The sequence below is a fragment of the Delphinapterus leucas genome, chromosome 17 (assembly GCF_059928025.1).
Source record: "Delphinapterus leucas isolate spDelLeu-1000000601 "Yukka" chromosome 17, BTC_Dleu_Yukka2, whole genome shotgun sequence".
Lineage (NCBI taxonomy): Eukaryota > Metazoa > Chordata > Mammalia > Artiodactyla > Monodontidae > Delphinapterus > Delphinapterus leucas.
This window is the reverse complement of record NC_143145.1, coordinates 56,820,744-56,838,503: the sequence shown is the minus strand read 5'-3', so window position 1 is coordinate 56,838,503 and position 17,760 is coordinate 56,820,744. Positions and strand designations below refer to the sequence as shown.

Here is a 17,760-nt window from a genome sequence, read left to right as displayed (position 1 = left end):
TCAGAGAAAAGCATTTAAACCATTATAAATATGAGTTTTTATCAATGTACTTGCATAGAATATGTATTAGCTATGTAAACAGAACATAGCAGTTGTATGTAATAAAAAAATTACAGTTTAAGCTTCACCAACTAAGTGATTCTTTCCCCTAATGATTGCCTTGTGGATAGGTGCCACCAGCCTTGGGGCAACTGTGATGTATGACTAGATCCTTCCTTTCTGTATTTTGGCTTAGTGAAATCAAGTTTGCCTTATGAAGTCATTATATTTTATGATGTATTTGAGAACAGTTATCTCCTCCCTCCCCCACAAAATGACTATTTTCTTGAGATACAGTGTGCTCCATTATCGTATGATAAAAAAGAATTACATCCCAGGGCTAGCATTTTTTTCTTTAAAATGCAGCTCCATTTCCTTTATAGAAGTAATTAGGAAAACTTCTGATTCACAGAAAGTCAGAGCACAGTCATTGTTTCATAAATGTTCCTTTTTTTTTGTAAAGTGAGAGTACCTGTGTAAATGTCAATATTAACATTGTATTAACACAACATTTGTATTACATTTTATTTTCTTATTTTCATCTATTTAATTCTTTCATCCTTTCTGTGATGCTTGGCATTAATTAATATATTGTTAACACTCTTGGTTTTTAGATGAGGTAACAGAGGCTCAGGCAGTCTATTGACTATTTCACTAAGGTCACACATGCAAGAGGTGTCAGAGGAAGAGACTCATCTGTGTGTGTGTGTGTGTGTGTGTGTGTTTGATCTACATTCTGAGCAACTCAAGGGCAAGATTTGTATATTAGTCGCTTCCATATGCCCAGGGTCCTGCCAGGGCATGGGGCATGCCAGGCACTAAATAAATATGGCCTGATGTATAGAATGAAGTTATTAGAAATTATTCCATTTTCAACAATGGGAAATTCAGTGCTGTATAAAAACTGTGTTACAGATTTGAATAAGGCTTTTGGAGATTTGAATGAAGTTGGGAGAAATTTTATTTTTATTCAAAACATAACCTATACTTTAGATGATGGGTCCTATACCCAGGAAGTTCTTTTAATACTTGCAAGCTCTGAATGCAATTGTAAAGTTGGTAAAATTTACCTTTGGATGTTTACTTTCTCAGTCCTGAAGGATTCCTTCATTTCTAGGCTCATTCCTCCTTAAGTTCTTCAAAAAAGAACTTAAGATATTGTCAGTAATATATAACTCACTGTAACTTTAAGCCACCCTCAAGTATAAACAGTCTTCAGGGTTCTTCTCAGCTCAGCCATGTTTATTATAAAAGGACATGCTTTGTTCCATCTTAAGCTCCATTCCCACTAAGCAAGTGATGGGTAATATGTCTAGGGCAGGAATTCTGAATCCAGTTACCCATGCTAAAGTCAAATGTGATAAATAATTTGCAAGGTACTATGATGTCAGAACTTATTGAATTCTAAGTGATATCAGACCCAACCTTATGCTTAGCATTTGCAAACACAAGTAAAGTCATCTCCATCAAGCTTTCCTGAGAACTGACAATAATTCTATTTTTCTAGGATCCTCAGTATAACATAGTCAAAGTGAGAAGTCACAAGTTGGATGAAACCCTGAGGATGAATCTAATCCATCTTCCTATGATCAAGCACAGCTACACACTGATTTTACCTGTGTGAAAACTCCCCTGTGACTGAATCAGTTTTATTTCTCAGTAATAATAGCAATAATAACAATATAACTTACTATATCCAAGGTATTGAGATAAACACTTTATATGTTTTGAGTCACTGATTCATCACAGAACAGCTAAGGATGTCATCTTATTTATATAGAATTTCCCCACACTTCTGGGAGGCAGTGGAGAGCAGGGACTATATGCGTGCAGTATCTGGGGTACCCCACTAGTGCTCTGGACAGAGTAACTGCTCAGCATGTGTAGTTGAATGGAGTTCATCTGTGTTATAAGTTTATTGTTCAAAATACTTTAAAAAGTCTAGCCACAATACTTTATTACGTTTACCACCAGGGTTAAAAGTAAAGTTAAAAATGAAATGTAGTAAGCCTCCCTGTAATGCTCTGATTTCAGGCCCTTGGGAGGAAATATGTGATTAGGATATTACTGACAGGGGATCCTTGTGTGAGGGGAAGAAATAATTTTGCCATTCCCATTTCATTCCTGGCTCAGTCTGCCACTCACATACAAGATTCTTTCTCCACATATTTCCTATCACTGAAGTCAAAGCCTTTCCAGGCTCTACTTGCCATATAAAGACAATGAGTCACAGATCCCAGTGATGTGTCCTGTTTGGGATGGGTTCTCCATTTTTACCAAAGCAGCGTATTGTGCTTTCCTTGACAGACTGGTGGTAACAAAAATTCCCATTTTGGTGTCTTTCCTTTCCATTAAGCAGGGCGCTCTTTTTCAGTTTCTAAAGGGTGCAATTTAAATTCTAGACACTAGGTGGCGCAACAGAACTTTTATTAAATTTTCTCTTATTTCTGGTAATTTAGTGGTAGAGGCAAAATGTGATTTCCCTAGCATTTAATTTGATAAAACGTATTTAAAAATCAATATAAAAATAATAAATCATCAGAAATGAGGGGAAATTGCCCAACCTCATAGAAATGAATCACTCCTTGTTAGGTTAATACTTGAGCTTGGGCTGGAAAAACATGCAATCTGAAAGGAAGAGAATTATTTTTGTGAACAATTTTTAAAAAATGACTATTCATCTCTAAGCTCTTTAGAAACTCTGATCACCCCATGTAGAAGTAGCAGATCTTACTAATTAACCATAGTTGATTGAAGCAAAGTTTTGGTGAAATTCTGTGACTTTAATTCTACCTGCTTTGATTAAGAGGGAGAAAAAAAACACATGAGATTCAAGGTCTTTTCTTAGTAGGAGAATAGCACAGTGTGTGTGAATCTAGGTATCTGGTGTGAAACTAACTGGCATGCCAAGTCTAAGTCTGTGAAAATCACCAAAGAATGGCCTTGAGCTTACATTGCTTTTTGACTCTAGGGAAAATTCTCAGCGTCTTATCACTTATCCAGACAGGGCAGGTGGAGAACTGAAAGGTGGCTTCATTGAAGGGTTAGGACTGTAGACTGTAGCATAAGAAAAATCAGTGCTCAAACCCTGTCCCGTTGCTTCTAGCTCTTTGGCCTCAGTCAGGTAAGTAGTTTGTACTTTCTGTAAAATGGGGTGGGGGTGGGGGTGGGGTGGTCATAAACCTTTTCTTAGAGGCATGCTGTGAGAATTAATTGAGAGAAGGTAACAAAGAAGAAAACACAGTGTAGCACACAATGAGAACTCAGTAAATAGCAGCTATTAGGTTTGAGAAGATACAAGTATCAATTTTAAAATTTGGGGGACTTCCTTGGTGGTCCAGTGGTTAGGACTTGGTACTTTCACTGCCGTGGCCCTGCGTTCAATCCCTGGTCAGGGAATTAAGATCCTAAAAGTCATAGAGTGCGGCCAAAAAATAAATAAATAAAAGGAAAAAAAATTGGTCTTAGCAACAGCTTGGTTTCTTTGACAATTATATTCTGTACAGCTTGACAGTGTTTGGGGGGCTGTGACGGTTAACTTTGTGTCAACTTGGCTAGGCTGCTCTGCGGCATGTGGGATCCTCCCAGATCGGGGCACGAACCTGTGTCCCCTGCATCGGCAGGCTGACTCTCAACCACTGCGCCACCAGGGAAGCCCGTGAAGGTATTTTTTAGTTAAGATTAACATTTAAATCAGTAGACTTTCAGTAAAGCAGGGTACACTCCATTATGTGGGTCAGCCTCATCCAATCAGTTGAAGGCCTTAAGAGAAAAAAGTCTGAAGTTCCCTGAGGAAGAGGGAATTCTGCTTCTATACTGTCTTTGGACTTGAGCTGCAACATTAACACTTCCCAGGTTCTCCAACATGATGACCTGTCCTGAAGGTTTTAGACCTGTCAGTCCTCATGATTGCATGAGCCAGTCTTTAAAATGAATCTCTCTTTCCCTGTCTCACTCTCCCCCCCTTCTCTCTCTCTCTCTCTCTCTCTCTCTCTCTCTCTTTCTATATATATATATATATATATATATATATATATATACACACACACACACACACATATCTCACTGATTCTGTTTCTCTGGAGTACCCTGACTAATACAGGGGCCATGTGAGTATTGGGTATAGCAAGGTATATGGTGACAGTACTGGGAATGAAGGATCACGGACAGTATGGACCTCCTTCATGTAACATTGTCCATATTATAATTTGTGATACTCCAGCATTACTTATATTACTTTTGTTAAAGCATTAGGATACTCACTGTTCCACTAATATATAAACAAGTTTCACAAGGCTAAAAAGAAAGAAATATAAGCACATTGTCCTTTTTGGAGTTTTAAAAATTGAATACAATGCACAATTAAAGTTACAGACATATTTCTGGAAAAACTGAAGCAAGTTTATGTAGCATAGAATTATTATCTGGTGCTGCATTGCAAACAAATTCTACTACATCTGTATCCCTTCACAAATTTATAAAATGGAGAAAAGTCCTTGTGAGATTTTTGACTGAAGGTCCAAGATATAAACTTAAAATATTCTTTAGGACATCTTAAACTAGGTATTTGTGAGTTATATGATTTTCAAGTACCTTTAATTTATCCTAATCCTGAAGATTGGGAAGACACAAAGCATGCCTGCTAGCCTCCAATCTTGGTGTCAGATCTCTCTGTCTCTTTCTCTGTCTCTCTCTCTGTCTCTTTTTTCTGTCCCTTTCTCTCTCTCTTCCTGCCTGCCTGCCTTTTAAAGATCTGGAAGATTCATTTTCAGGGAGAATTCAAGATATGGAGGCTCTCAGCAGTTGAGTCACCCTTCTTTATTATCCCTGGATATTCTGATTTATTCAAAGTGTCCCCATTTTTTGTCTTTATAAAACTGAAATCTGTGCTGTTGGTTTCCTCCTTTCCAGCTTCCTTGGCCTATAGGATTGGGCCCACACACTATAGCCTGGCTTCAGTTGACCTTTCTAGATTCATCTTTTGTTGTCACCCCATGTTTTGGTCCTAATGAGTGATAATGAGGCTCCTGCCCGGGAACCTCCCCCTTTTCACTCTGAAGCTTCCTGAGCATCCTCTGGGCACACACGCTTCAAAGGTTTCCTCCTTTGTGCCTCAGCCCCTTGAGGCCATAGGTGGCTCTCAGTGAACTGTGACTGAATCAGAAGCAACACGAGTCAACTGGGTATAATTTATGAGGTAAGCATATAAGATCCCTGGTCAGCATATTTCCTCTCTAAGAAAATAACAAATTTGTACAAACTACTAAGACTGTCTTAGCAAGATTTAGAAAAGAAATAAATTTAGAAAGCTTCCATACCTGCTTATTTTCTACTTCATTTGGCTTTAGGTAAAAAAATAATTGTTTCATTTAACAGAAATATAAATGGAAATGGTTTCTTTCTGGAAGGAGCTACATCTTTAATGGAAATGTCAGGAAAGAATGAATCTATATTTATGTACGTTAGCAACATGTGAAGATTTAACATTTTTTTCTCAATCAGATGTTGCTGATTTTATGGATTTCCAAAAATATATGTAAAAACAAAGGAGAAAACTCTGAGGTTGAAAACTGATAACTTCCCAGATCAGAGATAACCCCATAAAAGTCACTGGTATATAATTTAAAGCTTTTGTTTTCTTTAAAATGTAGCTGGTTCTCACTTATTCTCATTTATTCTCAATTAAGCTAGTCCTTAAGTTGAAAAAAATTTTATAGCATTTAAAAATACTGTTAATTTAGCCTTGTGGCTTTCATACCTATTTTGACCGTAACTTGTAGTAACAAAGACATTTACATTGTGCCCAGTACACACATAGATATGTATATGTGTATTACAAAAATAAATAACTGAAACAAAAATTTTGTAATACAGTGCTTACCCTTACTTATGTGTGAGGCACTCTGATGTTTTCCTGTCTACTTTATATGCTGTTTGTGACCCATTTAATTGAATTCATGATCCCTAAATGAATTGCAAGCTGCAGCTTGAAAACCATTTATCTAGATGAACCTGTTAACCAAGGTAGAAATCCCTTTCCCAGTCTCCCTGGTAGAAGATCAGAAAACTGTTTGAATACATTCCGTGGAAGCTCACCAGAGCTTCCACTGTGGCACTCGCACTAGAAATTGGGAACCACTTTCCAATTAGGAAGCTACTTTCCTATAATCTCCAGGAATTGACCCCAGGGCATCCTCCCTCCCATCCCCTCTCTTCCTTCCTAAGGCCATTTAGGACACTGTACGGTAACCTAACATCGAGGGTGACTCTGCCTAACCATTTTACCACACAGAGTCTGCTTCTTCATCTTGCCCGCAATGGTATCGATTATGTATTTTCAAGGCATATCTTTCTGTCTGGGTTACATAATAGGGGATAATATCTAGTCCCTAGCTTAAAATCCATCAATATGTTGATTTGCCCAAATTTATGGCTCCAGCTTGGACCTCTCCCCTAAACTCAGATTTATTTATCAAACTGCCTACATGATATTCCATCTAAAGTCTAACTCTCACCTCAAACCAACACATCCCAAAACTGTCCGTTTCTACCCTCCTCACCCTACACTTACTCTAAAATTTCCTATTTTGCAAATGGTATCTTTGTTCCTCAGCTTAAATCCTGAATCATCCTTCATTTCTGTCTCTCTCTCCCTTCACAAAATCAAACAGCAAAAACTGTGGGCTCTTCCTTTGAATACATCCAATATTTGGCCACTTTTTAACTCTGCTCCTACTATTCTGGGTCTGATCGCCATCATCCCTATAGACGTCTATAGATGTTATCCTTCTTTGGCCTCCCTGACTTTCATATTTGCTTCCTGGTCTACTCTCCACAGAGCAGGAAAAAATTCCTTTCAAACAGATCTCAAGTAGATCATCTTCTGCTCAAGATCTTTAGTGGGTTTTGCATCTCAGAGTACAATCCAAATTTTATGCTACAGCCTCCAAAGCCCTCCATTAACTTGCCCCCTGACTCATCCTTCCTGTTTTTACTTTCCTCTGACTACTCTTGCTTTACATCACTCTGCCTTTGCTCCAGCCTCCCAGATCAGGGCTTCATCTTGTCCACCCTCCTGTAATATTCCCTCTCTGTCCATGCCTCCTCTCCCACTCCCAATATCTGCATAGCTCACTCCCTTGCATCCTGCAGTCCTCTGCCCAGATGCTCAATTGCACTTCATTAGAGCAGACATTTCATGCCCAGTACCTCCCTCATCCTCTTTAATTTGTTTAATTTTGTTCATAGCATTATCACCTTCTCACATATTATATATTTATTTTTCATTCCTCTCTTTTGGAATTTAAGACCCATGTGTGCAAGTATTTGTTTTTAGAAGTTGAATTCCTAGTGGCTAATATGGTGCCTGGAACATAGTAGGAACTTAATAAATGTTCGTTGAATGAATTAATTAAATAGATGAATCAGTAAATGCCACACACAGAATAAGTGTTAGGTGAGAAAAACTTCCATATAGTATAATGCATTGAGAAGATGGCAGAAAATTAAAAACATTCAAAACATTAAAATTTTCTTTGCTATACATTTTTTCTTTTAAAAAAAAACCCTCTAAATTTGAATTTGGCCATGTAAAAAATCTAAATCCTAAGCATTTGTATTGGAGACATGATTAGGCATGATTCTCTGACTGTCAGGCCAAAACAGAGCTAATCTGGGGCCTGATTTGCCATGCATTGCCAAGGCATATTCGTAAATGGGAGATGACATGTGTAGTAGCAAAGATATAGAGCTGTAGAATTTAATTATATTTAAATTAATGCAAGAAGACCTTGAAGAACTCTTCTTCTTTGACGCCAGTTAGGAGAGAGAGGCTTCTAAACAAGTCATCTGCTGAAGAGAGATCCGTAGTTTATTTGACTCTAATTTCACACAAATTCTCCAGATTATTTTGATGTTATAAACATAAAGGCAAAAAAAACATAAATGCTGTATTCAGCAAGAGCTTTTTTGTTTGTTTTTTTTTTTTTCCAATAAGAATAATAGTTTATTTTATATCAGAACAATGGAGGACAGATGACAGGGAGACAATATAGTGTAAATGCTCAAAGAACAAATTATCAACCAAGAATTCAGCAAGAGCTTTGATTTTTACAGAGTAATTGATATGGTGCCTTCCTATGAATTGGAAAAACACTTGCCTTGAACAAGTCGACTTTGCTGATGATGCTGAAGTTCACATCAATGGTGAGGGCTAACTGCATTGTAGTTGGCAGTGTCTCAAGTAGGTCGGATTCATCTTCATAAAGATAAACACATCAATCCATAAAGGAGAATAATTAAGGAAAAAAACATCAAAGTTCAAGGACAATTAAAAAAATAAAGGAAACAAAATATCAACTCTTTTTATAAACAGCTGCATCACAGTCTATATTTTCATTGCTTCTATTGGACATACATACTTATCATAATAGCACTATTACTTGAATGAAAGAAAAGAAGTATTTTCAATATTGGTGACATAATAGTTCTGAATAATTCCAGAATTTTGTGTTTGCTGAAATTTTAAAGCTTAGTGATGATGGGACAAAGGCTAGCGAACAAACTGGGATGGGAAAAGGATCTAGTTCCTATCTTCTGATTCGGCAGACCAGCCCTAACATCCTAAGGATGGCAAAGAATAATGAATACCGTGTAGCTTACAGAGTCCTGTCATGATCTTATTGGACCTTCATGACAACGCTAAGGGTAAGTATTCTTACTCTTACTTTCTGGAAAGAAGAAACAAAAGGGGAACTGAAACTCAGAGAGGGTGTAAGTGATTTACTCATCTGTGCATAAGTGGTGGGTGGCTGAGCTGGGAGTGGAATCTAAAGAAGAAATCTGTTAAGTGAGTAAATTCAAATTATTGTTATTTACTTGCTTATTAACTCAATGAAGCATGTGAATACATTAAAGATTTTTCTACGTGTGAATTAAGTGATGGGCCTTCAGGCTGATAAAATGGTTCATGAATAAAACTGCCCATTTTTAGTCTACAGTATATTATGGGTTTCTGAGAGCTGATTACTTTTGATGTTTTTTTGCATCCATTTAGAAAAGAAAAAAAAATCTATACTATATTCTTATTTTGATTCCAACATTGGTTCTAAATATGAAAATCTTTTCTATAAAAACACATCTCCTTGTTTCCAAGGGCTTTTTTTCTCTAGTTCCTTCCTAAATGAAGGAGTTGGAGCAGTGTCCACAGGGAGAGAGGGAAGGAGCCTGTAACTGCCCCTCTTCCTCCCTGCTTGAGAGGCCCGCAGGAATAGCTGTGTATGTTTAAGAAAACAGTTTGTTGTTTTTGTCATTTAGATTCAGGAAGAGGTTCTGAACCTGTGGTTGGAACCTCTTAAGACTGGCAGAGAGGAGAAGATAAGGTCCTACCGTCAACAACCAGTGATTCTTATCTGCTTCTAAGAAACTTTGTTTTGTTTTGTTTTTGTTTTTTGAATTTTATTTTACTTAGTTTTTTATACAGCAGGTTCTTATTAGTTATCCATTTTATACATATTAGTGTATATATGTCAATCCCAATCTCCCAATTCATCACACCACCACCACCAGCGCCCTGCTACTTTCCCCCCTTGGTGTCCACACGTTTGTTCTCTATGTCTGTGTCTCAATTTCTGCCGTGCAAACTGGTTCATCTGTACCATTTTTCTAGGTTCCACATATATGCATTAATATATGATATTTATTTTTCTCTTTCTGACTTATTTCATTCTGTATGACAGTCTCTATATCCATCCATGTCTCTACAAATGACTCAATTTCATTCCTTTTTATGGCTGAGTAATATTCCATTGTATATATGTGCCACATCTTCTTTATCCATTCATCTGTTTGTGGGCATTTAGATTGCTTCCATGTCCTGGCTATTGTAAATAGTGCTGCAATGAACATTGGGGTGCATGTGTCTTTTTGAATTATGGTTTTCTCTGGGTGTATGCCCAGTAGTGGGATTGCTGGGTCGTATGGTAGTTCTATTTTTAGTTTTTTAAGGAAACTCCATACTGTTCTCCATAGTGGCTGTATCAATTTACATTCCCACTAACAGTGCAAGAGGGTTCCCTTTTCTCCACACCTTCTCCAGCATTTGCTGTTTGTAGATTTTCTGATGATACCCATTCTAACTGATGTGAGGTGATACCTCACTGTAGTTTTGATTTGCATTTCTCTAATAATTAGTGATGTTGAGCAGCTTTTCATGTGCTTCTTGGCCATCTGTATGTCTTCTTTGGAGAAATGTCTATTTAGGTCTTCTGCCCATTTTTTGATTGGGTTGTTGTTTTTTTGATATTGAGCTGCATGAGCTGTTTATATATTCTGGAGATTAATCCTTTGTCTGTTGATTCGTTTGCAAATATTTTCTCCCATTTGGAGGGTTGTCTTTTTGTCTTGTTTGTAGTTTCCTTTGCTGTGCAAAAGCTTTTAAGTTTCATTAGGTCCTTTTTGTTTATTTTTGTTTTTATTTCCATTACGCTAGGAGGTGGATCAAAAAAGATCTTGCTGTGATTTATGTCAAAAAGTGTTCTTCCTATGTTTTCCTCTAAGAGTTTTATAGTGTCCAGTCTTACATTTAGGTCTCTAATCCATTTTGAGTTTTTTTTTGTGTATGGCGTTAGGGAGTGTTCTAATTTCATTCGTTTACATGTAGCTGTCCAGTTTTCCCAGCACCACTTATTGAAGAGACTGTCTTTTCTCCATCATATATCCTTGCTTCCTTTGTCATAGATTAATTGACCATATGTGTGTGGGTTTATCTCTGGGCTTTCTATCCTGTTCCATTGATCTATATTTCTGTTTTTGTGTCAGTACCGTATTGTCTTGATTACTGTAGCTTTGTAGTATAGTCTGAAGTCAGGGAGTCTGATTCCTCCAGCTCACTTTTTCTTTCTCAAAATTTCTTTGGCATTTGGGGTCTTTTGTGTTTCCATACAAATTGTGAAATTTTTTGTTCTAGTTCTGTAAAAAATGCCATTGATAATTTGATAGGGATTGCATTGAATCTGTAGATTGCTTTGGATAGTATAGTCATTTTCACAATATTGATTCTTCCAATTTGGGAATCGCATTGTAATTTGCATTCTGAGGGCAGTAGCTTTATTAGCTTCTCAGTAGCATTAATTCCTATTTTTATATGGTGAGGAGCAAACTAAAAGTTGAATCTGATTATTGTCAACTAGCACATTAACTTACTTTACATCTTTAGTAAACATTATTTTTAACTCCAGTGTTATAGTCCTAATAGTAGACACCAAGAATGATTAAGGGACTATTAGAGGAGACCTGTAGCAGGTTGAAAATGGCTTGAAAGATTGCTGTTCTGAGTACTCACTGTGCTCTGGGAAGAGGATGATATCACAGAGAGAGCAAGGGTTTGGAGGAGAACAGGTGTATGTCTCAGTTCCATTTAGGCCATTTGCCTAAGGCCTCTGTGTCCTTGGCCAAGTTTTTCAGTTAGGAGCTTCCATTTCCTTGTCTCCTAAGAGGGGGTTGATGACACCAAATTTCCCCCCTTTTTTTTTTGATGACGATTATATGAGCTAATGTGTGTAATATGTAGCTTCTGGTGGGCACTGAATAAAATTTAGCCTTTGCTCTTGAAGGATTTGCATAACCCGTAAGTTATGTCTGAATATTTAAGGAAAAAAAGCCCATGGTATTAAATTAATGCTTTAAAGATTATTTGGTTGTTTCCCAATCTTTTTCAAACCCAGTTAGTTGCCATTGCTGCCTTATAGGATTTTCATTATAGGACACATTTTACAGGGTTTTAGTCAGTAATTTGCTGTGCTTACCTAGCATTCTTTGAGAGTCCCATGTATATTTATACCAAGTCCTGACCCGATTCTGCACGATCTTAGGAATGGAATAAGTGTTCATGTAGGCAATGGTATGATCCATGCAGGTGCGGAAGTTGTTCTGATTGGCTGTAGCTGCCCCAATTACATCTTGCATCTAAAACCACAAACATGGTCACTCCACACCCAGCAGAGGAAGTGGCAGAGTTACTATAAGCCCAGTTGAATTAAGAGTTCTCACGATACATTCTGTTCTAATCCCTGACTACTTGATTTTTAACACACTGATATTGGGTCCTACTTTTCAGCCATTTACTTATAAAATACTGGGCAAATCATATCCTCTTTCTGACCCAGTAAGGACAATAGAACCTGTTTTACCTACCATGTGAAGTTTCTGTGAGGATTCAGTCACATAATGCATGTGACTGCACACAATCTCCTTTGCAAACTTGTATATTACTGCAAAGATGTTAGTTGATATTTTAAAAATTATATAGCTGTGCTTATGCAAGAAATGTGCAAAGAAAGTTGAGCAATTACCTGGCAGAACGGCTAGTCCATTTTGGTGAGTCTCGCTTAGAAAGCATCCTTCATAGATTTTGCAGTGTGGCTGGCTATATAGACTCAATTCATCACGAAAGTGCAACCTCTATACTTCCCTTTGTGTTGCTTAGACAGATAGAATCAAATCTCATTATGCTTAAGGCATAGTATTCAGCAGAAGTTGAAATGTGCTGAAATTACTGAAGCATCATCTACTGCTGTGACAATACTTAAGGAACTGTCAGGTTTTAGTTCTCGGATGTTTATAACTCAGCCATGAAAACCCACTCTAGGTTAAAAGCTGATCTTTAAGGTCTCAGCACAGAAAAGATATATAGCTTGACTCTTCGTCTCACACAGAGGGAAGCAAGTGGTTGTAAATTTGCTTTGACTATGGGTTTATAATGCAGAGGAAAACCTGGGCGTCACTTTCGCTCATTCATTCTAGTAGCTGAGCCTTTTCTGCTTATGGAAAAACTACTCATTTTTTGAGATCTAGATCAAATGGCTCTTTTATTGTGATGCCTTCCTCGGTTTCCATTTCAGAGTTAATGGGTTCTTCTGCTTGTCAAAAGTGTCTGCCGGGTAGCTATGCAGAGAGTCAAACTGGATACTTTTTCAGTTTCTAACCTACTCCTCGAGGGCTGTTCTTCAACCACCTCAGTTCCTGGATCTCCTTTTCCCAAGCCATTTCTGACAGATGATGAACATTACCCAGTCACCTAAGGCCTTGAGAACTAGGAGATCAGAGATTGGGTTGGGAAAGTTAATAGAGTTTTAAATTGGGATCCAAGGACAATTATAAGCATTATTGATCAGTGTTGGGGGCGGAGAATTTGTAGTGACAGTAATCTGAATGTTTTATGTGCAATGCTGAATTTTGATGGTGCAGATGAAGAAGACATATATTCTATGATGTGTGCTCCAGATTAGAGGAAGAAAAGGTCACTCTCTCTGAGTTGTATGTGAGAATAGAATATTGCAGTTAAAATGAGATGATCACATCCAGGGTGTAGTTCTTGGCGTGGTTGTATACGGGAATTTTGAACAAGTGGGGGTTTTGTCCAGGGCTTTCTTACTTTCATTTCTAACTGTTCTCCTTCTCAGCACCTTTATTTAATTCACTGTGAGAGTTAAGGCACAAATCTCTATCTCCTGCCTCAATCTTTCTTTTTGGCTCTAGTCCTACATGTTTAGCGGCTTGATAGTTCTTCTTGTTCCTTGGGTCCTCAAAGTCACTGTAGGGCTTCCCTGGTGGCGCAGTGGTTGAGAGTCCGCCTGCCGATGCAGGGGACATGGGTTCGTGCCCCGGTCCGGGAAGATCCCACATGCCGCGGAGCGGCTGCGCCTGTGAGCCATGGCCGCTGAGCCTGCGTGTCTGGAGCCTGTGCTCCGCAACGGGAGAGGCCACAACAGTGAGAGACCCACGTACCACAAAAAAAACAAACAAAACAAAAAACAAACAAACAAAAAGTCACTGTAAAGGCACGTGCAGTGTGAGGTATAAAGCAGCCCTTTCAAAGTTTCATGTGCATATGAATCACCTGAAGATCCTATTAAAATGCAAATTCTGACTCAGTAGGTAAGGGGTGAGGCCTGAATTTTGAATTTCCCAGGTGATGCTTCTACTTTTAGTCCAAAGACCACTTTGAGCGGAGTTTTAACTGGAGCTGGACATAGTTTTTAATCTTGTAAAAATTTCCTTGGACATAGTAAGTGCTAAATACATGTTATATTTTACTATTTTTATCAATATGATATGGCCTTATCATATGACTATGAATTACATGTATGAATTAGGGTTGCCTCTTAATCTCTTTAAACTGGGGTTGGCTCAACTGCAAAACTGAGAAAACATTGAAGGTGGTCTGGTTACCTCACATATATTTTATAAAAATTTATTAAATAATATGATTTTTGCCACTTATATTCAAATTAATTGCATTTCTCTATAAACAAGCTTCCTATTTTCTTTTTAATATTTATTTATTTATTTATTCATTTGGTTGCACCGGGTCTTAGTTGTGGCAGGCAGGCAGGCAGGCAGGCTCCTTAGTTGTGGCATGCATGTGGGGGGAATCAAACCCAGGCCCCCTGCACTGGGAGCATGGAGTCTTATCCACTGCACCACCAGGGGAGTCCCCACAAGCTTCCTATTTTCAATCACTGTTAATGTAATCTCCCCAGGCATTAAGATTATAATTTGTGCTTATAGTTTTTAACTGCTTGGTGTTCATTTTCCAAACCTAAACATTTTCTAAATAGAGTTTCCTTTACAGTCTCTCTCTCTATTCGATTACCATGTTCAGGCTGAAGTTGCCATATCCCTGAGCACCATGTTTTTTTATTTTCTGTATTTTGATTCTTTTATTTCTGGGACTATCTCTCCCAGAGTTAGCTGATTCCTAAAGATAGCAAACTACTGGGAGTGTGCCTTTCATATGCAAAATAGCCAACCCTGAGCCCATACTCCCAACAGCCTTCTTTATTGGGCTCTCATATTCTAGGCTACTATCCACCTGCCCCAATTACTCCAGGGCCAGGTACCAGACAACTAGAGACAGTCCCTATACCCCAGAGCCTGCTGAAATTATCCGAACTCACCAATCTTAAACCCCCTTACCCTGCTTGATCAGTTTCTTTCCTTGTGCCTCCCTATGTAGCCCTATTGGCAAGGTGTGACCCCCTCTTCTTGGATCTGTTTGTAAAACAGACTGTCTTTTCAATGTAAATGGTCTCCTGATCTGTTGGCCTCACCATCCATAAATGATAATAAAACCTACATTTTAAAACTGTATGACCCTTCCAATTTATATTATATTTGATTAATCTTCCTTAAATCTCTTATTTGTTAAAAATCCTTCCCTGGCTGATTTCCCATTGCCCTTAGGATAAAGTTCAACATCTTTAATTTAACATTCAGAGCCCTTAAAATATCTTGTCCTTACATACATCTCTAACCTTATTTGTAGGTGTCCTTCACTCCCATTGTTCTGGTACTTCTTCTATTTTCTCAAACATATCTTGTGCTTTATCATTATCTTTCACACACTGTTTCTGATTGATTGAACTATCTGTCTATAACTACTGAATCCTGTCTGGTTTTTTAAATACATTCTCCTCTATGAAACCTCCTGGGGAGCTTCCCTTTTCTGACCTAATACAGAGCTTTCAAACTCTCCTCTGGAACTTACCAAGGATAGCAGCCCCTTGACATTCATGGATGTAGGATTTGAGTTATATTTGTTATCAGCTTCAAATATTATAATGAATAGTTTTCATTGCTAAATTTTGTTAAAGCATGAGTTTTATTCTTACCACTGTCAGTGTGGTGAGTGGGAACCAATAATTTATCTAGTGGTAATAATCATTTTGTGATTTTGTCTAACTATTTACCCCATACACAAATCTCAACATGGCTTTTGCTCTCAGACATATAATATGTAATGTACCTTACAAGGAAGTATAACGTCTAAAGATGCTATGCTGCGAGCTTTTTATTTCTTGTGAATCTGGAATTTACAAAGGTGTTGGGCTCTATCCCTTGCAAATGGCATCTACCTTGCAATAGAGGTGTTTGGGTATTTGTTTTACTTTCTTACTAGACTGTGATTCCTTGAGAATAAGGCAAGGAGATACCATAATAAACGTTTATGAACCAATGATTTTTTAATTAAATTAATTTAGACAGCATTTGGTAGCCTCTGGTTTAAATGACTTTTGAAGTTGATTTTAAGCCAGGGATTTTATGACAATATTTGAAGTTTAAGTAAAAAAAGAGAGCTTCTAAAGTTTTCAGGAAACACCAAATAAGAAGTTAACTTAGAAACGTGACTCTCTGAGAGTCTAACGCAACACTCATTGTGTACAAGTCTTCTGAAAAATTTGATGGTTTAAAAATTGAAAGGCAATGTTGATCTATTTACATCCCCATTCAATTCATCAAAATAGATGGAAATTAGTAAAAAAAAAAACCCACCAGATAGATTTTGATTTTTTCTCTGTAAAGTTTATAAAGACTTGTTAGACTTTCAAAAATGACAGCATTGCATATCCAGGGATTCACGTCTCAGTTTACCTGACCAATTAAGCTGGAGAACACAAAAACTCCAGAAAAAAAATTCAACAGTTGAAAAACAATTTCAAATGAAGTTTGTGGTTCTGGAAGGCCCCCAATGGTAATTAAAGTTCGAACTGCCCAATAATAACATCTCAGATACCTGTGAAAAGAGAAGATATACATTTTGCTCTTTACTATAACAGTAAAATGCCACTATGCTTGGGAATATAGATTACTACTAGATTTTAACACATTTCCTGCTAATCGAGATTTTCTTTCTGTAGGCTGCATTAGCAAATACCATGTATACTAATGTAAACTTCTTTTTTAATGTAAACTTCTTGATAAACATTGTGAAATGACTAAATAAACACAAGGATGGTATTTACTAGCTGTTCCACTTATTTCTCGCTGCAAAGCAAATCACCCTAAAGTTTAGTGGTATAAAACAACAACTATTTTACTAGGCTTATCATATTGTGGGTCAGGTATTTTGTAAAAGGCCCCCCAGAGATGGCTCATCCATGCTCTATGATGAGTGGACCCTCAGGTGACTTGAATAGTTAGAGAAAACTGGGAGGACTTGATTGAGGCCAAAGTTCTGAGGCCTTGGTTCTAACTGTTGACGGGGTTCCTCTGTTCTCCATGTTATATCTGTTTGGAATGCCCAGGGTATCTTCTCTCACAGTCTGAGCCTGGGCTGGAATGGTTGGAACAGCTGGGGCTGGCTGGGTATTTTCATTCGGTCTCTCCTTATGACTAGCTTGGGCTTCCTTACAGCATGGAAGTCTTAGGGTAGATGGACTTTTTGTCTGGTGGCTGGTTTCCCCCAGAGTGATAGCAGCCCAGGCAGTAGCTATAAGGCTTCTTATAACTCAGAAGCCCTGCAATATCTTAATTTCTTGCCATGTATATTTGCCAAGCAAGTCCCTAAGACCAGCCCAGATTCAAGGGAAGGGATATTTGAATATACCTCTCAATAAGAGGAGCCGTAAAGGATGTGAGGCTACCTTTAAACTACCCCACTAGTGATTAGTGAGGAATATCGTAGACATCAAATGTGTTTATGGAGATGGGAGAGCCCTTTACAGTTTAGAACCAGTTATTTTTTACTGATGGGAAGTAGAGCAAGTAGGTATATACTTCTCTATTTTCTACTCATATCTTATTATGTTATTGAATATATAAACGGTGGCAGAGACAGAGGAAAACTGAGTTATATCTTAAAAGGGGAATTACTCTTGGGTGTAATAGGTAATTTATCTAGAAATTTAGTATTGAAGAAAACCAATTATGCTCAGAAATATA

General features: G+C 37.7%; 1 protein-coding gene across 1 annotated transcript in view; it reads right to left on the bottom strand.

Moving 5' to 3' along the window:
- CNGB3 (cyclic nucleotide gated channel subunit beta 3) overlaps positions 1 to 17,760 on the bottom strand; it is a 129,950-nt gene that overhangs the window by 33,808 nt on the left and 78,382 nt on the right. Inside the window, exons 11-13 of the mRNA XM_089898592.1 lie at positions 16,471 to 16,612; positions 11,844 to 12,003; positions 8,199 to 8,296 (exon numbers count right to left, since the gene is read on the bottom strand). Coding sequence (XP_089754718.1) covers positions 8,199 to 8,296; positions 11,844 to 12,003; positions 16,471 to 16,612 — 400 coding nt within the window. The remainder of the gene's footprint in view (positions 1 to 8,198; positions 8,297 to 11,843; positions 12,004 to 16,470; positions 16,613 to 17,760) is intronic.